General features: G+C 50.1%; 1 protein-coding gene and 1 long non-coding RNA gene across 3 annotated transcripts; one reads left to right on the forward strand and one right to left on the reverse strand.

Moving 5' to 3' along the window:
* Window positions 1-147: 147 nt before the first annotated feature.
* LOC122190418 lies at window positions 148-2,845 on the reverse strand. Of its 2 annotated transcripts, none has more exons than XR_006182118.1 (2): window positions 2,766-2,845; window positions 148-1,704 (listed from the first exon to the last, which is right to left on the reverse strand). It is a non-coding gene; the product is annotated as an uncharacterized LOC122190418 (long non-coding RNA). The 2 variants fall into 2 exon arrangements; XR_006182119.1 differs by having other exon boundaries at window positions 148-1,701; window positions 2,766-2,838.
* A 3,567-nt stretch (window positions 2,846-6,412) lies between these two features.
* On the forward strand, window positions 6,413-12,360 carry CENPM (centromere protein M). The gene is made up of 7 exons (XM_042889932.1): window positions 6,413-6,507; window positions 6,762-6,841; window positions 8,071-8,169; window positions 8,932-9,011; window positions 10,054-10,145; window positions 10,943-11,077; window positions 12,034-12,360. Exons 1-6 carry the CDS (start codon window positions 6,451-6,453, stop codon window positions 11,066-11,068), a joined length of 534 nt encoding a protein of 177 aa, XP_042745866.1. The 5' UTR covers window positions 6,413-6,450; the 3' UTR covers window positions 11,069-11,077; window positions 12,034-12,360.
* Window positions 12,361-18,896: the final 6,536 nt, after the last annotated feature.

Below are 18,896 nucleotides of genomic sequence, written 5' to 3' on the forward strand. Positions count from 1 at the left end.
GGCTTAATTGTTCCCAGACACCCCTCCTGCATGCCCAGAGCAGAAACCCTGCCAATGCAGAGCTGCTGGGCTCTCAAGGAGCCAAACTGAGAGCTACTGTCTAGAGGCAGCTCCAGGGAGAACAGCAGGGAAACAACACAGTGGGCACACAGTTTGCACACACCTTTATTCTGCTGTGGAGTCTATTGACAATAGTACTTAGTGAGCTGTGGAGAGATCATGGCATGGAGCAGGGCAGCAGGCTGGGGCAGGAATGTGGTTGATGAAACTGAGGATGGCACTTGGTACCATGCAGTGCAGTTCTTTTCCCAGCCCCAAGCAATCAAGGCACAACAAACATGGAATGCACCTGTGTGAGGCTGCACCTGTGTTTTGAGCCTTTGCTCAGCATAGCGAGCACAAATTTTGGCACATGAGTAAACCCACTGGCTCCATCTCCCTGCTGAGAGAGGCTACCCAACCAGGGGACTCACATCAAGACTCCCAGTGCTTGTCTGAATTGAATGGGTCTCAGTTCTCTGGCTTGGAATGGAGACTGACAGCTCCTGCCGGGGTACCCAGTGTTGGTGGGGAAGGTAATAGTGGTACTACTCCAGTCTGGGAGGATGAGACATGCCTGAAAGACCTCAATATTTACAGGATGCCCTGACCCATTCCTTCTTGAATCAAAACCCTCAGAGCTAAAAATTGCCTCATACCCCCAGAGAATTACAAAGCTTATATTGTTCACTCACTCCAGCCCAATGCTTGAGACCTGTCTTGATTCAATGAACCAGACAGAGGGGAAGTGCGTTGTCCCTTCTCAGAGACATGTGGGTGAAGGGATGGCTGAGCTTGTGCTGAAAGTGACAGCCAAGCGACAGCGGCACAGAGCTGGAGACTGCATTGAAGAAGGCAGCTCACAGAGATGTGTCCTGTTTCATGCAGTGGCAGAGAGCAGAAGGGTTGGCAACTGGGAGAGGTCTACATGACAGATCTGGAGAGCTGCAGAGCAGCACTGCATGACACGGGACTTGGATGAACCTCTTCAGAAACAATGTTCAACGCAAAGGCAGAGCTCCTGAAAACATCAGTCTGTGAGCACCAGGCTCTGAAGTTCTCCATCTCCAAAACCCCAACAGAAAAGCAGAGCATCTTCAGCAGAGTTGGTCTCAGGATCTTGCTGAACCCTTATTTGGCAGAGCTTCACCTATCCTGTTACCCCTGTAGAGACCTCCTGGGGTGGTGCCAAGAAGCCAGGCAGCTCCAGCTCCGGTGACAAACATGGGACCCTTTGTGTGAATGGCTCCAAGAAGTGACATCATCCCTGGGGAGGAGCAAAAACTCTTGGCTGGAAGATGGCCTACGAGCTCATGGAAAGCTCTGAGCCTGCCATGCTGTACAAACCTGAGGAGCATAGGGCCAGAGGGTGAGTGGCAAGCAGAAGACCCAAATCAGCAGAGTATAAGTCCCCTCCCACCACCTCTGGCCTTCCATCCACCTGGTGGGCACATCAGACCTCGGGCACCCCGAAGGCCAGGTTGTCCCGAATCATCAGCGTCTTCCGAAGGTCTCGTTCCATGATCGGCCTCTGCGTTCGCCACTTGTGGGCTTCCTGGAGGCCAGGCTCAAAGTAGTAAATACAGGCTCCAAAGCCCACCAGGATGAGAATGGAGATCATCAGGTACACAGGCACAAACCAGTCCAAGAAGTGCGGCATGGCTGCTGGAGAAAAGGGAAGACAGCTTGTGGAGCACCCAGAAAGCAGCTCCGCCACAAGCAATGGGTCCCACCACACCTCCTGCCTCCCACTTCATGCTCCATGCGATGCTGCAACAGATTGCCCGGAAAAGCTGTGAATGAAGGGGCTTGGAACAAGATGGGCTTCGAGGTCCCTTCCAACCCAAACCTTTGTATGGTTCTATGATTCTCTGATTCCATCATGTGCCTGGGCCTCATTTTGGTTCCCTTGGGACCTTATGTCTGTGGGCTTTTTTTTTTTTTTTTTTTTAATACCACAGCTTTCAATTGATTGGCAGCAAAAGTCCCCATCCCTGCTCCCAGGCTCCCAGCAGGAAGCACGTGAATGTGACTTCTATTTCTGCCCTCTGATGAACAATTTTGTGGCACAGGGTTAGATCTGAAATGTGCTGTGATTCTTGCTAACATAAGCAAGAAATTGCCAGCATCAGAGGGAAAAAAAAAACTATTCCCTCCCACCTATTGGCATAGATTCTGGATACGTATCTTCTCTGCTATGATGGGAGAGGAGAGCTTAGTAGCTTTTGGTTCCTCATACCATATTCTTTTGCTTTCAGAGTGTTTTGCTTTGCCCCCCATTTTGCTGCCATCTCTGAGCGTTTATCCCAGTTTTCTTCCACGATCATCTGCTTTCAAGTGCTCAAAAGAGGGACTTTCATTTGAGAAGATGTCACCTTTCTGGAGCAGCTCTGCAGATTTTAAATGTGCTTTAACCATCGTAAGACTGGTGCATCTTAGCATCCCTGTGGGGTGCCCGCAGCCTCTCAAAGACAGAGCGCCACAGCTGCCATAGCCCTGGGGGGCTTATCTGCAAGCAGTGGCATGGAAAGGGATCTGCAAGAGATGGGACACGCAGCGGTGCCGAAGCGAGTCTCACGCAGAAGAGATGTGCCTTCCTGCACGCAGGCGATGGGGGCACAAATGGGCAGCAGTGGGTTCTTTGCACTCCTTCCCCCCCCCCCCCCTCCCAGCCCAGTGGTGGGCACCCCGTTGCCATGCATCGCCCCCATCCCCCGCCCCCTTACCTCCTCCCTCGGCCGCGGGCGGCGGGATGGGGCCGCTCCCCCCGGGATGAACGGGGCCGCTCTCCGCGCTGCCTCTGCCGGGGCCGGTGCGAAGCGGAGCGCGGGGCGGCAGCGGGAGGCGGGGACAGCAGCAGCCTCCTCCCGCGGGGAGCTCGGGGCTCACCCAGAGCCCCCCTCTTCCCTCTCCCCCCCCCCCAAACCCGGAGGAGGGACAATTGCATCCATCACCGAGCTGGGAGCAGCCCCGCTGCAGCCGGTACTGGGATAACGGCAGAAGCGGTTCTGAGACTGCATGAATCCATTCCCAGTCTGGCAGTAGCTTTGATGCAGATGGGAACAACCCAGCTGCTTGCTTTCTCTTCCTTATTTTTTTTTTTCCAGCCCTGCTGCCCTCTGCAGTGGGGTTTGGAGGACTAATAAGCACCACAGCACCATCCGAGCCCTGAAGCGGAGCCTGTACACACCCAGATCCGTATATCCCAGGAGGGGCGAGGTTTGACTTTGCAGAAGATTGCATTTCAGGTGCAAAGGGGTGTGAGCCCTCTCCTCAAGAAACCCGTGGCCCACGTGTTCCTGTTGGCACCGATGACAGGTGACACACTGCCGCTCACCGTCTCACACTGTCCTGCACCACTATCAGGCAAGGCTGTGCATGGCTTCCTTCCCATCCCTCTGCCCGCTGCAGCCCCGTGCAGCCAGTGGAGTCATGCCTCAGGTGCCGTGGCAACAGCTCGCTGCTTGTGATTGTTTCTCGGGTGCTGTCACATCAGAGGTTTCTCCACAAGCAAGCACTGACGTGCCACGTGCAGCTCAGCCACATGGAAACACTGCAGCTGCAGCTCAGCTCTCACTATGAGTACAGCTGCTACAAGCCACTTGGCATATCCCAGGCATACCTACACACAGACTGTCCCGCTCTGCGCCCACAGAGTGGCTCCAGACAGGAATCCTTGTGTGTGGGCCTGCTGGAGCAGCCCAGCAGTGGCTATGCTGCCTGGAACTACGCACTCTGGGAGAACTGATCAGGTTATAGAACAACTGAATCTTCAAGGCTGGAAAAAATCTCTAAGATCATCATTGGTCCTATTGTCAGCCCACCCCCATCACGCCCTCTAACCATATCCCTCAGTGCCACATCCACATGGTTCTTGAGCAACTCCACTGATGGTGATCCCACCACCTCCTTGGGCAGCCTGCTCCCAGTCCTGGCTTCCTCAATGTCTTTGTGCAGTCACATCCTTATCCACAAGAGATTTGATATCAGAGCTTTCTGGCAAAAACCCTGAATGGAGAAAAAGGAAATGGTCAGGAAACCTCAGGTAAATATTCCCTGTTGTTATGTGCCAATGGAAACCCTCCACCCCCCCCCCGGTTCCTCAGTGGAGAACAAAACCCCAGCAAGAGGCACAGAATCCCCAGCTCTGGCTGCCACTGGGGCTTTAGGTCAAGAAACCCATTGGGAAGCTTTGCTGAGTTGTTCAAAAAGACACAGAAATGTACACTTTAAAATAAAGAGCATAACAGAAAAAGCTGACTTATACTGAGTCTAAAGACAGCCGGGGGGAGCCTTTGCCAAAGGAAGTCGAAATTGCCAGCAACATATGTGCAAATGTCATTAGTTTCCCTAATAACATGCACTTGCAGCAAATTACATCACTTGCACCTGCTGGGAGAGAGCAAGGGCACCCTGATGAGTGTACTCATGTCCCACAAAGCCCTGCTGGCAGTGTGGGGCTGCTGGGAGCTGCCTGGATGTCCACAGGTACCGTGCAGTTGTGCCATAACCTGGCAGCAGCTCAGCACCATGCGGCTGTACACTGTCTCCCAGGTGGGATAGAATCATAGAATCATAGAATGGCCTGGGTTGAAAAGGACCACAGTGATCATCTAGTTTCAACCCCCTGCTATGTGCAGGGTCTCCAACCAGCAGACCAGGCTGCCCAGAGCCATATCCAGCCTGGCCTTGAATGCCTCCAAGGATGGGGCATCCGCAGCCTCCTTGGGCAACTTGTTCCAGTGCATCACCACCCTCTGCATGAAAAACTTCCCCTTAATATCTAACCTAAACCTCCCTATCTCAGTTTAAAACCATTCCCCCTTGTCCTGTCACAATCCACCCTCATAAACAGCCGTTCCCCCTCCTGTTTATAAGCTCCCTTCAAGTACTAGAAGGTCACTATGAGGTCTCCCTGGAGCCTTCTCTTCTCCAAGCTAAACAAGTCCAGTTCCCTCAACTTTTCCTCATAGCAGAGGTGCTCCAGCCCTCTGATCGTCTTAGTGCCCTCCTCTGGACCCGCTCCAGGAGCTCCACGTCCTTCCTGTACTGGGGGCTCCAGGCCTGGATGCAGTACTGCAGATGGGGCCTCACAAGAGCCGAGTAGAGGGGGACAACCACCTCCCTGTTCCTCCTGGCCACCCCTTCTTTAATGCAGCCCAGAACACAGTTGGCCTTCTGGGCTGCAAGTGCACACTGCTGGCTCATGTCCAGCTTCTCATCTACCAGGACATCCAAGTCCTTCTCTGCAGGACTGCTCTCGAGGAGATCTTCCCCCAGTTTGTATAAATACCTGGGATTGCCCTGACCCAAGCGCAGCACCCTGCACTTGCCCTTATTGAACCTCGTTCAGTTTTCATGGGCCCACTTCTCCATGAGGGAGAGAACTGGAAGCAGAATAGAACTCGCAGGTTGAGATAAAGACTATTTATTAACACAGAAGAGGAACATAGAAATAGATATGCAATGATAACTACATATATATATATATATATATATATGTATATGTATGTAGTCACAATGCAACCACTTGCAGACTGCTGACCAGCAGCAACACAACTGTCCTCTGACTGCCAGCATAGTGAGGTCTCACCACCCACCAGCTGACACCCAGCAACCCCCGAGGAGTCCTTCCCCTGGCCAGCTCCCCGTGGCTTTACAATGCCACAAAGGCAGTGGCTCTTCCCGGCCTGGCAAATGCCTCCATCACTCGGCAACAACCAAACCATCACCGCGCTGTGAACGCTGTTCTGGCCGAAAGCAGAGCTCTGCCCTGACCGCAGCCTCCCTTCCCCCCGCCGACCGCTGCGGCAGCCAGAAATATCCGCCATCACTTCTGCTTCACCTGCCACGGCGCTGGCGACAAGCTGAGCCGTCTGCCTTTGTCAGGATCAAAGCAGGAGTGATGCCAGCCTCCATCGCAGCCCCCTGCAGGGCTCATCGGAGGAGAAAACGCGACCGCGTATCCGTGTCAGTCTCTGCGCACGGGGAGCTCTGCAGAGCGGGGCGCGGGGCGACGAGCAGCGCAGGGAGGGGAGCCGGCACCGAGGCTTCCGCACGCCCCGTCCTCACTGTTGAGCTCCTCCTTGCGATGACAGTTCCGTGGCCGCCGCGGTTTTGCACGCAGTGCGTGTGCAGCACCGAGCGAGGCACGGAGACGGCCAAGAAAGAGCAGGACGGAGCCCAGGGCAAGGACAGCTCCAGGGACGAGGAACCAGCCTTTCACCAAAGCCGGCCACCACGCAGCCCGGGCTTCGCCCCACCGTACGCCCGCAACGCCCGCAGCCCCAGCGCCGCTGACGTCACCGGCGCGCTCCCCGCCGAGCGCACGCCCGCGCCGCCCCGCGCCGCCCACAGCGTGACGTCACACGAGGCGGCCATTTTCAAATCGCCGCGCAGCCGGCGGTGGGGATGGCGGTGCTGCGGCCTTTCGATAAACTGCCGGAGCTCAACAGCGCCACCATACTGGTAAGTCTGCGGTGCCCTGGGAGTCCCCGGTCCTCTAGCTCTTTTGCGGTCCGGTTGGGATCCGCTCGGCCCGGCCCAGCTGGCCCAGCGCTCAGCCCCCGGCGGGCATATCCTCGGCCGCGACGGCGGCGGTGGCCTCGCCCCTCCTCCCCCTTCGTTGAGCCGTTGTATGCAGATATGATCCCGGGATAGGCCGCCGGGCTGCCGTATGCAAATGAGTTAACCCCGTGTGACCGCTGCCTGTCGCCCCGCAGCTGGTGGGCGCGGAGGGCGGCCCGCAGCAGCAGCTCGCCGAGGCCATGCTGTGCGAGAAGAAGGACTTCAACATCAGCATGTGAGTGAGCGGGGGGAAGGGTGGCGCTGGTCCGCTTTTTGTGGTTCTGCCCCACTGATGTACGGCCAGCTTTCTGGGAAAGAGGTTTGGTTGTCACTGGAAGCGGGGGTGGAAGTAATTGGCACTTGCACATCCCATTTCCTACAGGTGTTGCAGGGTTTTGTGTCCCCTCGCACTGACACCTCTTAGCACGTGTCTGGAAGCTCCTGATGTTTCTTGTTCCCTAGATATCACCATCAGTGTGTGGTGATGTTTGTATTACGGCATGCGTTTAGTCACGCTTGGCTCATATCTTGTGCTGTTTTGGAATGCTTCTGTTCAGTGTTTTCTTCCTTGTTTATAGGAAACAAAACACCTTCGTTCAGAGACTGGCAGACAAAGCTACAAACTGTGCGTGGATAAAAGAAAACTGGGATAAATACTGCAGTCTCTAAGACTAATTGCTACAAGTGGCTCTCCCCAAGGAGGACAAAAGCAGTTTCTTTTTTGGCTTCTAGTGATGAAGCATGTTGAGAAAGAGATGGAAATCTTGGGAGTTTTGTTCTTCCAGTCTATCTTTTTTATAATCTTCCAAAAAATGTGGTGCTGTTAGTATTCTTCCCCGATCCTTTCCAATCTTGTCCATTCTGTGATACTCTGTACGCCACAGATGCCTTTGGAAGGGATACAAACCCTGTGTTTCCTCCCACAGCTGCATCAGCAGTGGCACTGTGGTGTAAGAGAACACCTGAACTATCCTTGTAACTTCTGAGGCAGTGAAAGGAAGAGCAGTGGTATCACGGGAGCACTGAGCTCTCGCCCAGTTGCACTTCCCCTATAAAGCTATACAAGCGATACGTATCTGATTTCTCACTTGAGAAAGCAGTGAGTGTAGCAAAATATATTTGTGGAGCATCAGAGCTCGCTTAATTGGAAATGTCTATTAAGAGTTAAATGCTATGACTGCTGTACACATCTATAAGGACAGTTTTTTTTCTAGGAGTCTTTTTATGTTAAGCCTCCCATTATTAAACATCTGGGATTAGTAAGTATGTGGCTGCCAGCAGCTCAGAATAGGCTTAAGAGAGAGATGAGAATCCAAAAAAATCTCCATATCTCCTTGGTGCCTAATTATTTCACAGTTAGCTGGCTTCCTGGTTATGTGCTATGTGGTGAGCTGCAGTGTTATGATTAAGTGGATGTTGCCTTGCCAAACTATTTGTTAAACTGGCAAATTTATTTTCTTTCAGCCACCTTGCGTCATCCCTCCCCTTACCTCCAGAGAGGGATCACCTTCGGCCCAGGATAGATCTGATTGCATTTGTTATTGACATCAAGAGCAAATACAGGTAAAAGAAAGGCATAAATACAAGGGAGCAAACTGATATTCTTTCTTGAATTCATGCATAAATCTACACTTTTATTATGTTGGAATCACTGGATTTTTAAACCCTAGACTTGCTGTGGTAGAGCATCTCTACCTAATAGTCAGCCAGCTGCTCTGCCCGTTTTCCCATTTCACTGGCACTGCTGACCATGTGGCATCAGCTCTACGTAAGTCTCCAGTCAGAAAGGAAAGATCTGCAGGGGCTGATGTCTTTTCTCTCATCTTTGTAGAAATCATATTTGTGTCCCCAGGCCATAAGCAAAGATTTGCTAGATCATGAAAGTCAGCATCTTTTTACTTAACTTTTGATGATCCTGGGCTCTCATTTACTAAAATGACAGGCCCAGCTGCATGCTTACAGCACAGATGGTGCTGCAGAAATGTGTGGGTTTGCTTTTCTGAAAGAGCCTAAGGAGTGCTGAAGTCTCATTGGATGTTAATGAGTTTGGACGCTTAGCGTTCGCAAACCTTTTAGGACACCATTCAAACTAAGCCTAACTGTTGAGTCTTGAGTTGAAAGGATATTTTATGGGTTATTAAACAGCTGTGGGTAGTCCAGAGGTCCCTGATGCCATGCTCTTAGCATAATTCTGCTGGCTCACAAATCAGCAGATGTTAACATCACGGGTTTTCCAACTGTGCTTCTGAAAGTTATTCCTTTTGTCCTCATGCTGTGCTGGTTTTACCTCCCTGTCCAACTGGATTGTCTGTGCTTTTCTGACAGCTTGAAGAATGTTCAAGCTTCACTAGCTTATGTGGATGTCAGATTCTTCCTGGGAAAAGTGTGCTTCCTTGTCACAGGGGGTACGTATGGCATCTGCCCCGTCCCTCCCCTCTGAGCAGAACAGCTCACTATTGCATTCCTTAAAGCAAAGGAGTGGCTTAATTTGAAACTGAACAAAAGCAGCCAGTAGATTTATCAAAGCTTTGTTTGAATATATCTGAGCTCATTTGCTTTTTTTTTTTTTTTCCTCGGGTAAAACATGATTCTCTTCTCTCACTTGCCCTTTCCTTTTTGCTTTTGCCATTCAGATCTCCTTTCTCTCATTCCTGAATAGGAACTGTGATGTTAATTTAAAATTATTTTTCTGTGCCATTCCAGAATGCTGTTGTATCTGTTCCAGCAGATCAGTCTTAACGATAGTCTCAATTAGCAGTGAGGAGCATATGATGCTGTGATAATAAAATGAATTTAAGTGGATGAGCTACTAAACTATTAAGTATGGTTTTTAGTACGAGACTGTGATCCCTGTTGTGTGCTGTCTGGCCCCATTGTGTCTCATATAATTTTCTTTGTCTCTTTGTCTCGCTCTCTATCTCTCCCTCCCCTGAGTGAAGAGGGTACTTTCCTGCATCACTTCTCTATAGATCTGAGGAACTGAGAGGGCCAGCACATCTTGCTGGCCGTTGTAAAAGAGGTGCTGTGTCCCTAGAATTTAGGATTCAGAAGGCCTAATTTAGGGGTGAGAAAGAGCCTTAGTGTAGTCTTGTGCTGTTGTTCTCCTGATGGAGGGAGGCCCTTGGAGACATGAATACTCTGTCAGGCCTTCTGATTAACGAGTGGAAGATTCTGTCCTGCTGATAGAGTACCGTCTGATCCCTTATCCCAAATGTTAACATTGCAGTACTCGGTAATGTGGCAACACTATTCCTGCTGTCAGTATTATGGAAGACTTCTGTGGTAATTCCACTGTGCATCTTGTACCATTCTGTTTGTTCTGCTTGCTGTTGCTTTACCTTGTATGATGCTGTCAAAATTAGCTGTGAGTCGTTTTGTGCGTGCAGAATTTCTTGGTACTTCAATGGATGTTGATAATGGGGCTTGTAATGCAGAAAACTTCTGTAGTTGGCAGGGTTAACAACTGCAGCGTAGAGATGAGTGCCATCTGGAAACTGGGAGAAGACTACTGCAGTCCTGTGATATTCTGTGAGCTGGAGGTGAGGTGCCTATTTGGTGTTGGAAGGTATTTTGGGAATTCTGCTGCCCTCTGATCTTTCATAACATCATTACATTAGCAATAAATATACATACGTATGCTGTTGCCACATGTAAGTGGTGTCAGAGACCAGACTTTCTGCAGGAATAAATACAAGAGTCTGACTGTCCTTGAAATGAGTCTTACAGATTTCCTGCACCTTCTGGTGCTACTTCAAAGCCTCAGAAAACCAAGCCTAAGTTATGAAAAGCTTCTCTGATGTGCAAAGCCTTGGTACACTTGTTCCTCAAAGCGTTTTCTCTTTCTGGGAACCCTGGAAATGTTTGCTGTTTGTCCTTGCCCACACAGTGCTCCTGTTAGCCAGGCTTTGTAGCTTCACGTGCTGTTTTGTAGTATGAGTTGCCACTCTTTCCAGTTATCCTCTTGGTCTGAAAAGCTGACAGGAGTTGGCACGCAGCAGTTGCACCCTTTTCCATTTAATAATCATTCCATCATCAGGGATTGCTTCCTTATCAGCAGATAATATTTGTGCCTTTGGCTGTCCTTCCGTTTGCTGCTGCCTCTCTCAGCAAATCAGCATCAGTGAGTTTGAGCACTTGAAACTTTCTTAGGGTTTTCAGCTGGCATAACTGCCCTTCCTCTAGCATTCGGGGAGTAAATGAATCTCATGGGTGTTTTCTGTAACTAGCAGCTCTGAATCATACTTAGAGCTGGTTCCAGTTCTTTCTTTTATCACAGTTAATCACTGCTTTTTTTTTTTTTTTTTCCTATTAAGTAACTTCTCTGTTCTGCTTCCAGCTGGAAGGGATACGAGTTGCCACTGCTCAGCGACTTCTCCGGATGCTACAGATCTGTGCTGGTCGTGTACCAGGAGTTTCTGCCATGTACTTCAGCTTGCTGATGAGGAACTCTGCTGGTGATTAGCCTCTTGATGTGAGAATTTATCCAGATTCATCATTTTTCTTTACTTCAAGGCATTTGAGCTGCTGCAGTTGGAATTGCATTGGGAAGCTTTCTTGCTGGATTTGTTACAACCACTCATCCAGAGCTGTTTGTAGTTGCTAGTCTATTTAAAAAAAATAATAATAATAATAAAAAAATGATTCCTATTGAGTGAATAAAGTATAGGTGAGGAGAGGATAGTTTGAATTAGGGTTCCCTACCTGTTGTTACATTTGAATGCCACTGTGTGATGGGTTTTGGATTTCAGCCGCTTTGCTAGTGGCCAGGAATGACATATTCTCCTGATATTCTCTCAGTAAAACAGGCAACTAATCCCAGATGTGGCTTATCATGGTTGAGTGTCTTAATTTCTGTAGGCAGCAGGTGAGGCAGCAGGCTTGCTTCTGCTTCCTCTCAACAGCAATGTAGCACCTTGGATTAACGCAGAACCTCACTGCGGATTTTGTTTCCTCACCAAGAGAGTAACAAGGGAGAAAGGCAGTCCTTCAGCTTCCAGATATGCTGCAATTGGCAGTTAATGATCCAGCTGTGTGAGCATCTGCCCACTGAGGGGCTCAGCATTTCCATGCCTGGCACATAACTAGGGAGGAAGGGACTGAAGAAGATAATCTAGCACTTTAGCTTTCTTTTAAATCTTCAGAGAAAAAGGCTTTATCTCTTAAGCACAAAATAATTTGATTTGAACAGCTGTGAACTGTGCTGCTGCAAGTCAGCTCCTGCAAACCAAGGAGAGATTTTTCTGAAGATGTCAAACTTTCTGCGAGTTAAGAAATGAGGAGGGCTGTAATAGATGTGGCAGTATTTGGGATACAGCCCTTACAGACAGGCCGTAGTAGGAGAAATATGCAGTTACTACTGAAAATCAGCCCCTGTTCCCAAATTAAAACCACAGAATTGTTTGTTTTTTTTCTCTCTCATGCTCCCAGAGAATCAAATCTGAGAATAATGGAAGTTGCCAGCTTCCAGCAAGCCTCTGCAAACTGGGCAGTTTTGGTTCAGAGAGCTGCAGGACTGCATTCTTCCTTCCAGCATCTGTAGGGCTGAGGCTCTGCACTCTGCAGCTGACCAGAGAAGAAAACCAACAGGACTATAGCAGCATACTGAAAAACACATGGTGACTCTTGCAAGTTGGATATATGATGTGTGCAATTATTTAACTAATAGCTTCCTATCAGCAGTAATTCATGCCTTATTCTTACTGACAGTCAGTAGTGTGTTTTGGAGTTTTAAATTAATAAAATATATAATATTAATTGGTATGATTTCTTTGTTTAGGTCTGTGGGACGGGCTTTAAAACCTATGAATGCTTTTCCCAATTAGACCAGGCAGTGGAACTGGTCCTTGCTGGCATTTCTAACATCCTGTGAGTTGTGACTTGGTAGGCTGCAGTCACTGCTTCGGCCACATGGTGGTGGCAAAACCTTTCAAAATATGATGCTTCTGTAAGCTGAATTGAACCACCTTACAGAATAGGGTGTTTCTTGAAATACTGGGCTGTTTCTTATCCAGAATTGCATGCCAGGTAGAAATTAAGTTCTGACAGGATCTGTTAAGCTCTTCTGCAGTTTAACTTAATCCCTAATAGTCTGCTTTAATGTTCCTAGGTGCAGAGCTGTAGCTGCATGTGCTGTTTTGCTTAGCTTGTTTCTGACATCTGTCTATGAGCAGGAGAGAGCAGCATTGCAGGCTTAATCAACTGTGAGTGTTGGCAGTCCTTGCAAAGACAGCTCAGCAAGACGCAAAGCCTGTATCCTTGCTCAGAGGACACACAAATCCCAGCTCCAGTTGTATTGTTGCTGGCAGGGGAGAGATAGGATGTTTGTCAGCTGGAACAAAGGAGCTAAACCGCTCAGCTGTGTTATGGTGTCCAAAAGGGCTGGACTATGGCTAAAACCCAGAGGAGAAAGATGTGCGAAGTCTCATGGCCATGTAAGAAGGATGGGGAGCTTAATGGGCTTGCCCTACTTTCAGCTTTGCAATCCTGCCAATGCCTGCGAGGACTTTACCACCAGAGACTGAAACACCAGTTTCTCTGTTGGTTATGGTGGTTGAGCTTCACTCTGACTTTGGGTTCCTCTGAATAAATGAGACCGTGTTTCAGAATAGACTGGTTTCAATTTGCTCTCAGTGTACAGGTGCAGTAAGGGGAGGGGAGGAGAGGAAGGCCTGTGGCACCAAATGAGAAAAGAGTGATTCTTGTGTGTTCTTTGCAACTGCTGTAAGGTCAGGAGACTTTCATCTCCTTGGCTGTTCTCCGGCTCCCCCAGAAAACTCCCGGGCTTGGGTAAGATCTGTTTTTTAACTGGTGAAAATGAAAATTTCTTTGGTTCACCCCTGTAGCAACCCCCATGTATTGCTGTCCAACACCTTCAAGCATAGTGGATCAGATACGGCATTTCCTTCTACCACTTCCTAAGCAGAGAGGTACTGTTGGTACTGCCCACAGGTGGCTGAGTCCAAGCTGCTACAAAATAAAATCTAGTTCCTTAAGAGCAACGTCTCACTTCACCTAGGGGCAAATATTTTTCTTACTCTTAGGAAAAAGTCTTTAATAGAGCTGGCAGGGGAAGTGGAGCGTATCTAAGAATATGACACTGTGTCTCAGGTCCATCATGTTTTACAACTGAAAGTCGTTGGGACACATCTAAAGCTACAGCTACAACTGTGTAAATACCTCTAGGAACTGTCAGCTATTAGTTCAGGCAGGGCATAACAATGCTGAGCAGACAAGGCAGCTGAGGATACCCCCCCATCTAGATGGAGTAGCCAGTGCTAATATCTGATAATGGCCTTGTGAAAGTAGTACTTGGATTCAGAACAGAGATTTGGAGTGCCTGGAATTGAGCTAAGGCTACTCACTTAGGTTCTGTTGTCATCTTCAAACATCACAAAAGATTTTGTCAGCCTAGCTGAAACCTAAGCTAATAGAAATATTCTGGATTTTTTTTTTTTATCTTTCTGTGCCTCAATTCCCTATTTCTTTGGAGGTCTACGATGAAAAATCTCCCTCTCTCTAGCAAAAGTACCTGTGAGCTTTGCTACTTTGCCTACTTTACTTTGTGGATGTATTTTTGTGAGTTGTGTGCCAGTGAAATTAGTGTAAAAGCAGTTTGATTAGCATAGAAGAGCTTACACCAGTTGCACTAAAGTGAGCTTTGGTCATGCAGCGCTGAGTGAGGCTGTAATGAGGACTTGTCTGCTGCTGCAGTGTGACCCATGGGAGGAAGATTTTGTGTCCTCACCCGGCTGGCTGAGCTGCACATGGAGGTAAGAGATTTTAGCACAAATGGGCACAGTTAGCATTAGCTGCTTGGATTATAGCTCTCTGTAGGCCCAGGTTTTCCAAGAGAAGCTTTTTTTTCTGCTGGGTTTGCAACCGCATTAGTTAAATCAGACCAATTTTTAGGCATAATAAGACACATGGTATGTTCAGTCTGTGCTACCAGGGGAAAGAAGCTGTGTACTGTTATGGGCCTGGAGTAAATGATCTCTATCCTGTAACAGCAATCAGAGATAAACCCAGCACAGGCAATTTGCCTGCCCTCCAAACCTTGAAACTGATGGTAGAGATTTAGATTCAAGGCCAGCTCTTGTATTAGCTTTGGAGATCTTTGGTTAAACCCAAATGTTTCTACTTCATGAGATCTGCAGTTGGCAGAGGCTTGGCTGGGATAGGGGGGCAGGGAAAGACTGCTGTGCTGCCCTGAGTTGCAGAGCTGTGGCAGAGGTATCTGGTCTGCTGCATGCCTTGGAAAGAGCATGAAAGCACAGGAGGTGTTTCCTTCTGTGGGGTTTCTGACCTTCCTTGACTATAGAAGCTCTGTAGGGCTCTGATCAGGTCAGACCCAAGCTGCTCTTCCTTCTGCTGGCTCAAGTCACCTGGCAGCTCCCCCTGCTCACCGAGCCTTCTCTGCCTCCCACCCTGCACTGATGTGCCATGTCGCTGCTGGCTGTTGATCAGCTGCCACTTTCTGCTCACTGACCAGCTGTCCTTCACTGGTGGGGGAAAAAGGATTCATATGCAAGAGAGAGCAAGAGCTGGCACAGCCCAGAGCTGGAGCCAGAAACCCTGGGCTCCCTTGGTCTCTGTAACTGATCTCTTGCATGACTCTGGGCACGTGTGTTAAAATTCACTGTGCCTTGTTGGCACTGCACATGAAACAGGAGCTGCCTCCTCTGCAGTGGGAGTGAGTTGACATTGGCATGGCATTTTGGTGTCCTTGGGGCTGCAAATCTGGGCTGGTGTTGTCCTGATGAGCAGAGCTTGATGTTTGCCATCATTCTGATGTAAAGGAGTGCTGCTCGGTGTCCGTTCCTGTGGCAAGGGGGCTAAAACCAAGCTCCTGCCTTTCTCATGGAGTATTGAGTTCACCCTTCTCCTGGGGCAATGCAACATGGTTGAGTTCTGTTGTGAACCAGCCCAAACCCACCTTCTGAAGCACTGAAATTCCCTATGCTGCGGAGTTGTCCTTGAGCTGGCTGGTGGGAGAAATCAAAGTCTCTGGCTCTCTCTCCCTCACCGTTAAATATTAATACGGCACAGAGATGCGAGGCAGGATGGATCCCCTCGGGCTGGCTTGGATGTGACAAGCTGGAGCACAGGAGTAGTGGCATGCAGGAGGCTTGGGGGGTGACATGCCTCGCTCAGAGCCCCCTCGAACAAGCAGCTCCTGGCCCACGGGCTCCAGGAGGGGCTGCCACGTGCTGTGGTGCTGAGGTCCCCTTTGGGCTAACGGCGTCACGAGGGGCTGTATGGCATGTCTGACTTTGCAGGCAGCTACTGAAGCCGTGGCCATCCTCCTCGCTGTGTCCTTGGCAAGAGGAAGTCAGCGGTGTGTGAAAGAGCCTGTGCTTTACATACGCGTCCCCGCTGGGCCAGGTGCAGCTGCGGGCTGGGTGCAAGAGCCCCAGGGGCTCTGCACGTCACAGGAAGGAGCGCTGAGGTGGGTTGAAGATGAAAACAAAGACAGAAGCCACCTCCCCCTGGAAAGCTGGTCCCTGTGCGTGGGCTGCTGTGTCCTCTGTCCCCCTGCATCCTGTGCTGCAGTGAGCTGTGCCCCGAGCAGCTGAGGTGTTCTCAAGGGCGGGTGTTCTGTGTGCAGGAACCATGCAGGGACATTGCTGTGAGCCCAGGCAATACCTAAAACAGCCCAGATAAATGTGCTGCGTTGGCTTCCACGCGCATGGTGTGACCCACAAGCGCTTATGGAGGCTGAGGGGCCCGTGAGATGCCATTGTTATTGGCAATGGTCAGCTCAGAGCTCTCCTCGCCTCCATGCTGGCTGCTTGCCTCCATTTGACAGCAGTGTTGGCATCGCCCCAGCATGAACACACATGGCTTTTTTCCCCTACTCTGCTCCCTCTTTAGCTCAGCGGAGCTGACAGATGTGGAGCCTGAGCTGTGTTCAGCTGGGTGATGTCTGTAGCTACCTGTGGCTCTCTGTACAGCCATGGGCCAGCACTGCTTGATTAAACCTCAACCCCCCCTGTGACTCAGGGGCCCTGTGCTGATCAAAGGTGGTGGAGCTGGGGAAACCTGAGGCGCTGAGGTAAAGGGCAGGGGAGGGAGTCTTGGGCACTGTGGACACAGAGATGCTGCAGCTTTGCCCGTCCCTCCTCCCTCCCAGGCTTCAGAAGCCTCAGCAAACTGTATGCACAGCCGTGCAGGCAGAGAATCCTAAAATCACAGAATCATTTGAGTTAGAAGGGACCTTTAAGGGCCATCGGTCCAACTCCCCTGCAGTGAATAGGGACACCTACAACTCAATCAGGATGCTCAGAGCCCCTCCAGCCTGACTTTTTTTCTCCAGGGGCAGGGATCCACTGCTTTTCTTGGCATCCTGCCCCAGTGCCTCACCACCCTGATTATAACAACCTTTTTTCCTTACATCCAGTCTAAATCTCTCCCCTCTTTTAGCTTGAAACCATCTCCTCTTGCCCTATCCTGACAGATCATGTTAAATAGTCTGTCCCTTTCTTTCTCATACCTCCCCTTTGGATACCAAAAGGAGCGACGCATAGCAATGCCTGGTGCCTGGCCTCACAGCACCCCAGCATCCATCCTGCTGCTGCGTGCGAGCTGCTCCTGGGGAAACGCCGAGGAGCTGCTTGTGTGCAGATGTTGCATAATGCTGACCTACTTTGTATACAAGTTGGTGGGCTGGGTGGCGTTTGCCCCAGTCCTGGTAACCCCCTCTGGGATGGGGGCTGTGGAATTATGTCCCCTGCTCCATGCCGTGGGTGTAAGCAGATGGGTGACATCCCCCAGCCCACACACCTATGATGCATGTGGGCTCTCACATACATCAGGCTGCTGCCAGCATGCTGAGCTCTGGTGTGGCTTTGCTCAGCCACTGCATGGGACTAATACGTAGTGATGGTGTCCTATAAATTATATAGGCGGTGCGTTCACCATCTGCTCTGCGTTGAAAGACAATTGTGGTTGAGACCTTCTCCCTCCCCAGAGCTTGACTTGATTGTGGCCTGGGTGTGTGGATCTCCTGTAAGCGGTTCTGATTTAATCAGGTAAGGAGGAAAGTTTGTAACCAGGTTGTGATGTTCCTGCACCTGATGTAAGGGCTGAAGCACCATCCAGCAACGTATCACCAAGAGGATGTGAGTAAAAAGTGAATCTGATTTCATGCTAATGAGGCTCTAAATTGAGTGAATATTGATTGCGGTGGTCATATCAAAAAATCGAAATAGCAGTGCAAAGAGCAAAGGAAACCCCAGAGTGATTCATATGAGAAGGGGAAATAAAGAGAGCCACTGGGGAAGAAGGAGTGTGAGGGGGACTAAATTGGTCTGCCTACCCAAAAGCAGAGGGGATTTGAATCAGATTATCCTCATTAGATGTCTCTTTAAAGCATCATCAAGCAAAATGAATGGTCTGAGGGAAAGCTTGCAGGCATGGTGTCTGTGATTATCACCAGGGATTTGCAGTCCTAGTTAGCTAGCTCAGAGACAAGATGGTTAAGGGACTTAAAAACTGCACTGCCCTCATCCTCTGCATTTTTCAGTGGGGTGGTGGGGAACCCTGCATGGATGCACAGCTCCTCAGTGCTGCAACCTGTGGCGGTCCATCCATTTGTGTTCTATGGGTACTTGGAGGGAATGCTGCCAGCAGAGCCTGGGGCCAGCTGCACGGTGGTGCCAAGCTCACTGCTGCAGGGCCTTTCAGGCTTAGCAGCCGCTCAATCCTCCACCTCATCCCAGCTTGGGGCCACACTCATGCCCAGCCATGTGCAGCTCGCTCCTCTTGCTGCAGCCTACATCAGTGCTGCAGGGCTGCAACCAGCTTGAGGTTGGCATCCGACCATTCCTGCAACCAGCATTGGCTCGAGCAGCCCAGAGTGCAACCAAAAGCCAAAAATCAAAATACTTGGTAAGGGGTGGGAGGTCATCCTCTCACCCACCCCGTGTGCAGGTGGCTGTGGCCAATGGGACAAATGTGAGCTGCACGTGTTAGAGGTTTGTCCTGAGGTCAGTGGGTCTGCCAGATAAACACCTCTGTAACCAACACGTTGTTGGGTTTCCGGTGCACACGAGCACAAGGTGTACTTTTGGTGGATATTTTCTGACACAGCCAGCCCCGAGAGCATGTGTGAGTCACTGCACCCGCCGTGGGGCTGCAGGAACCGCTCACGCAGGGATGGGGATGAGGGCCGGCCCTGCTTCTGGGCTGGGGCACACAGTGCGGAAATACAGCCCTCTCCAGCTCCAGGATTGAGCCGTAACTTTTAAATAGCTCTTTTGATATTTTTGCTGGTTTATTTGTTTTATAAAACC

Source organism: Lagopus leucura, unplaced genomic scaffold (assembly GCF_019238085.1).
Source record: "Lagopus leucura isolate 7727_CA_CO unplaced genomic scaffold, USGS_WTPT01 Super-Scaffold_100159, whole genome shotgun sequence".
Lineage (NCBI taxonomy): Eukaryota > Metazoa > Chordata > Aves > Galliformes > Phasianidae > Lagopus > Lagopus leucura.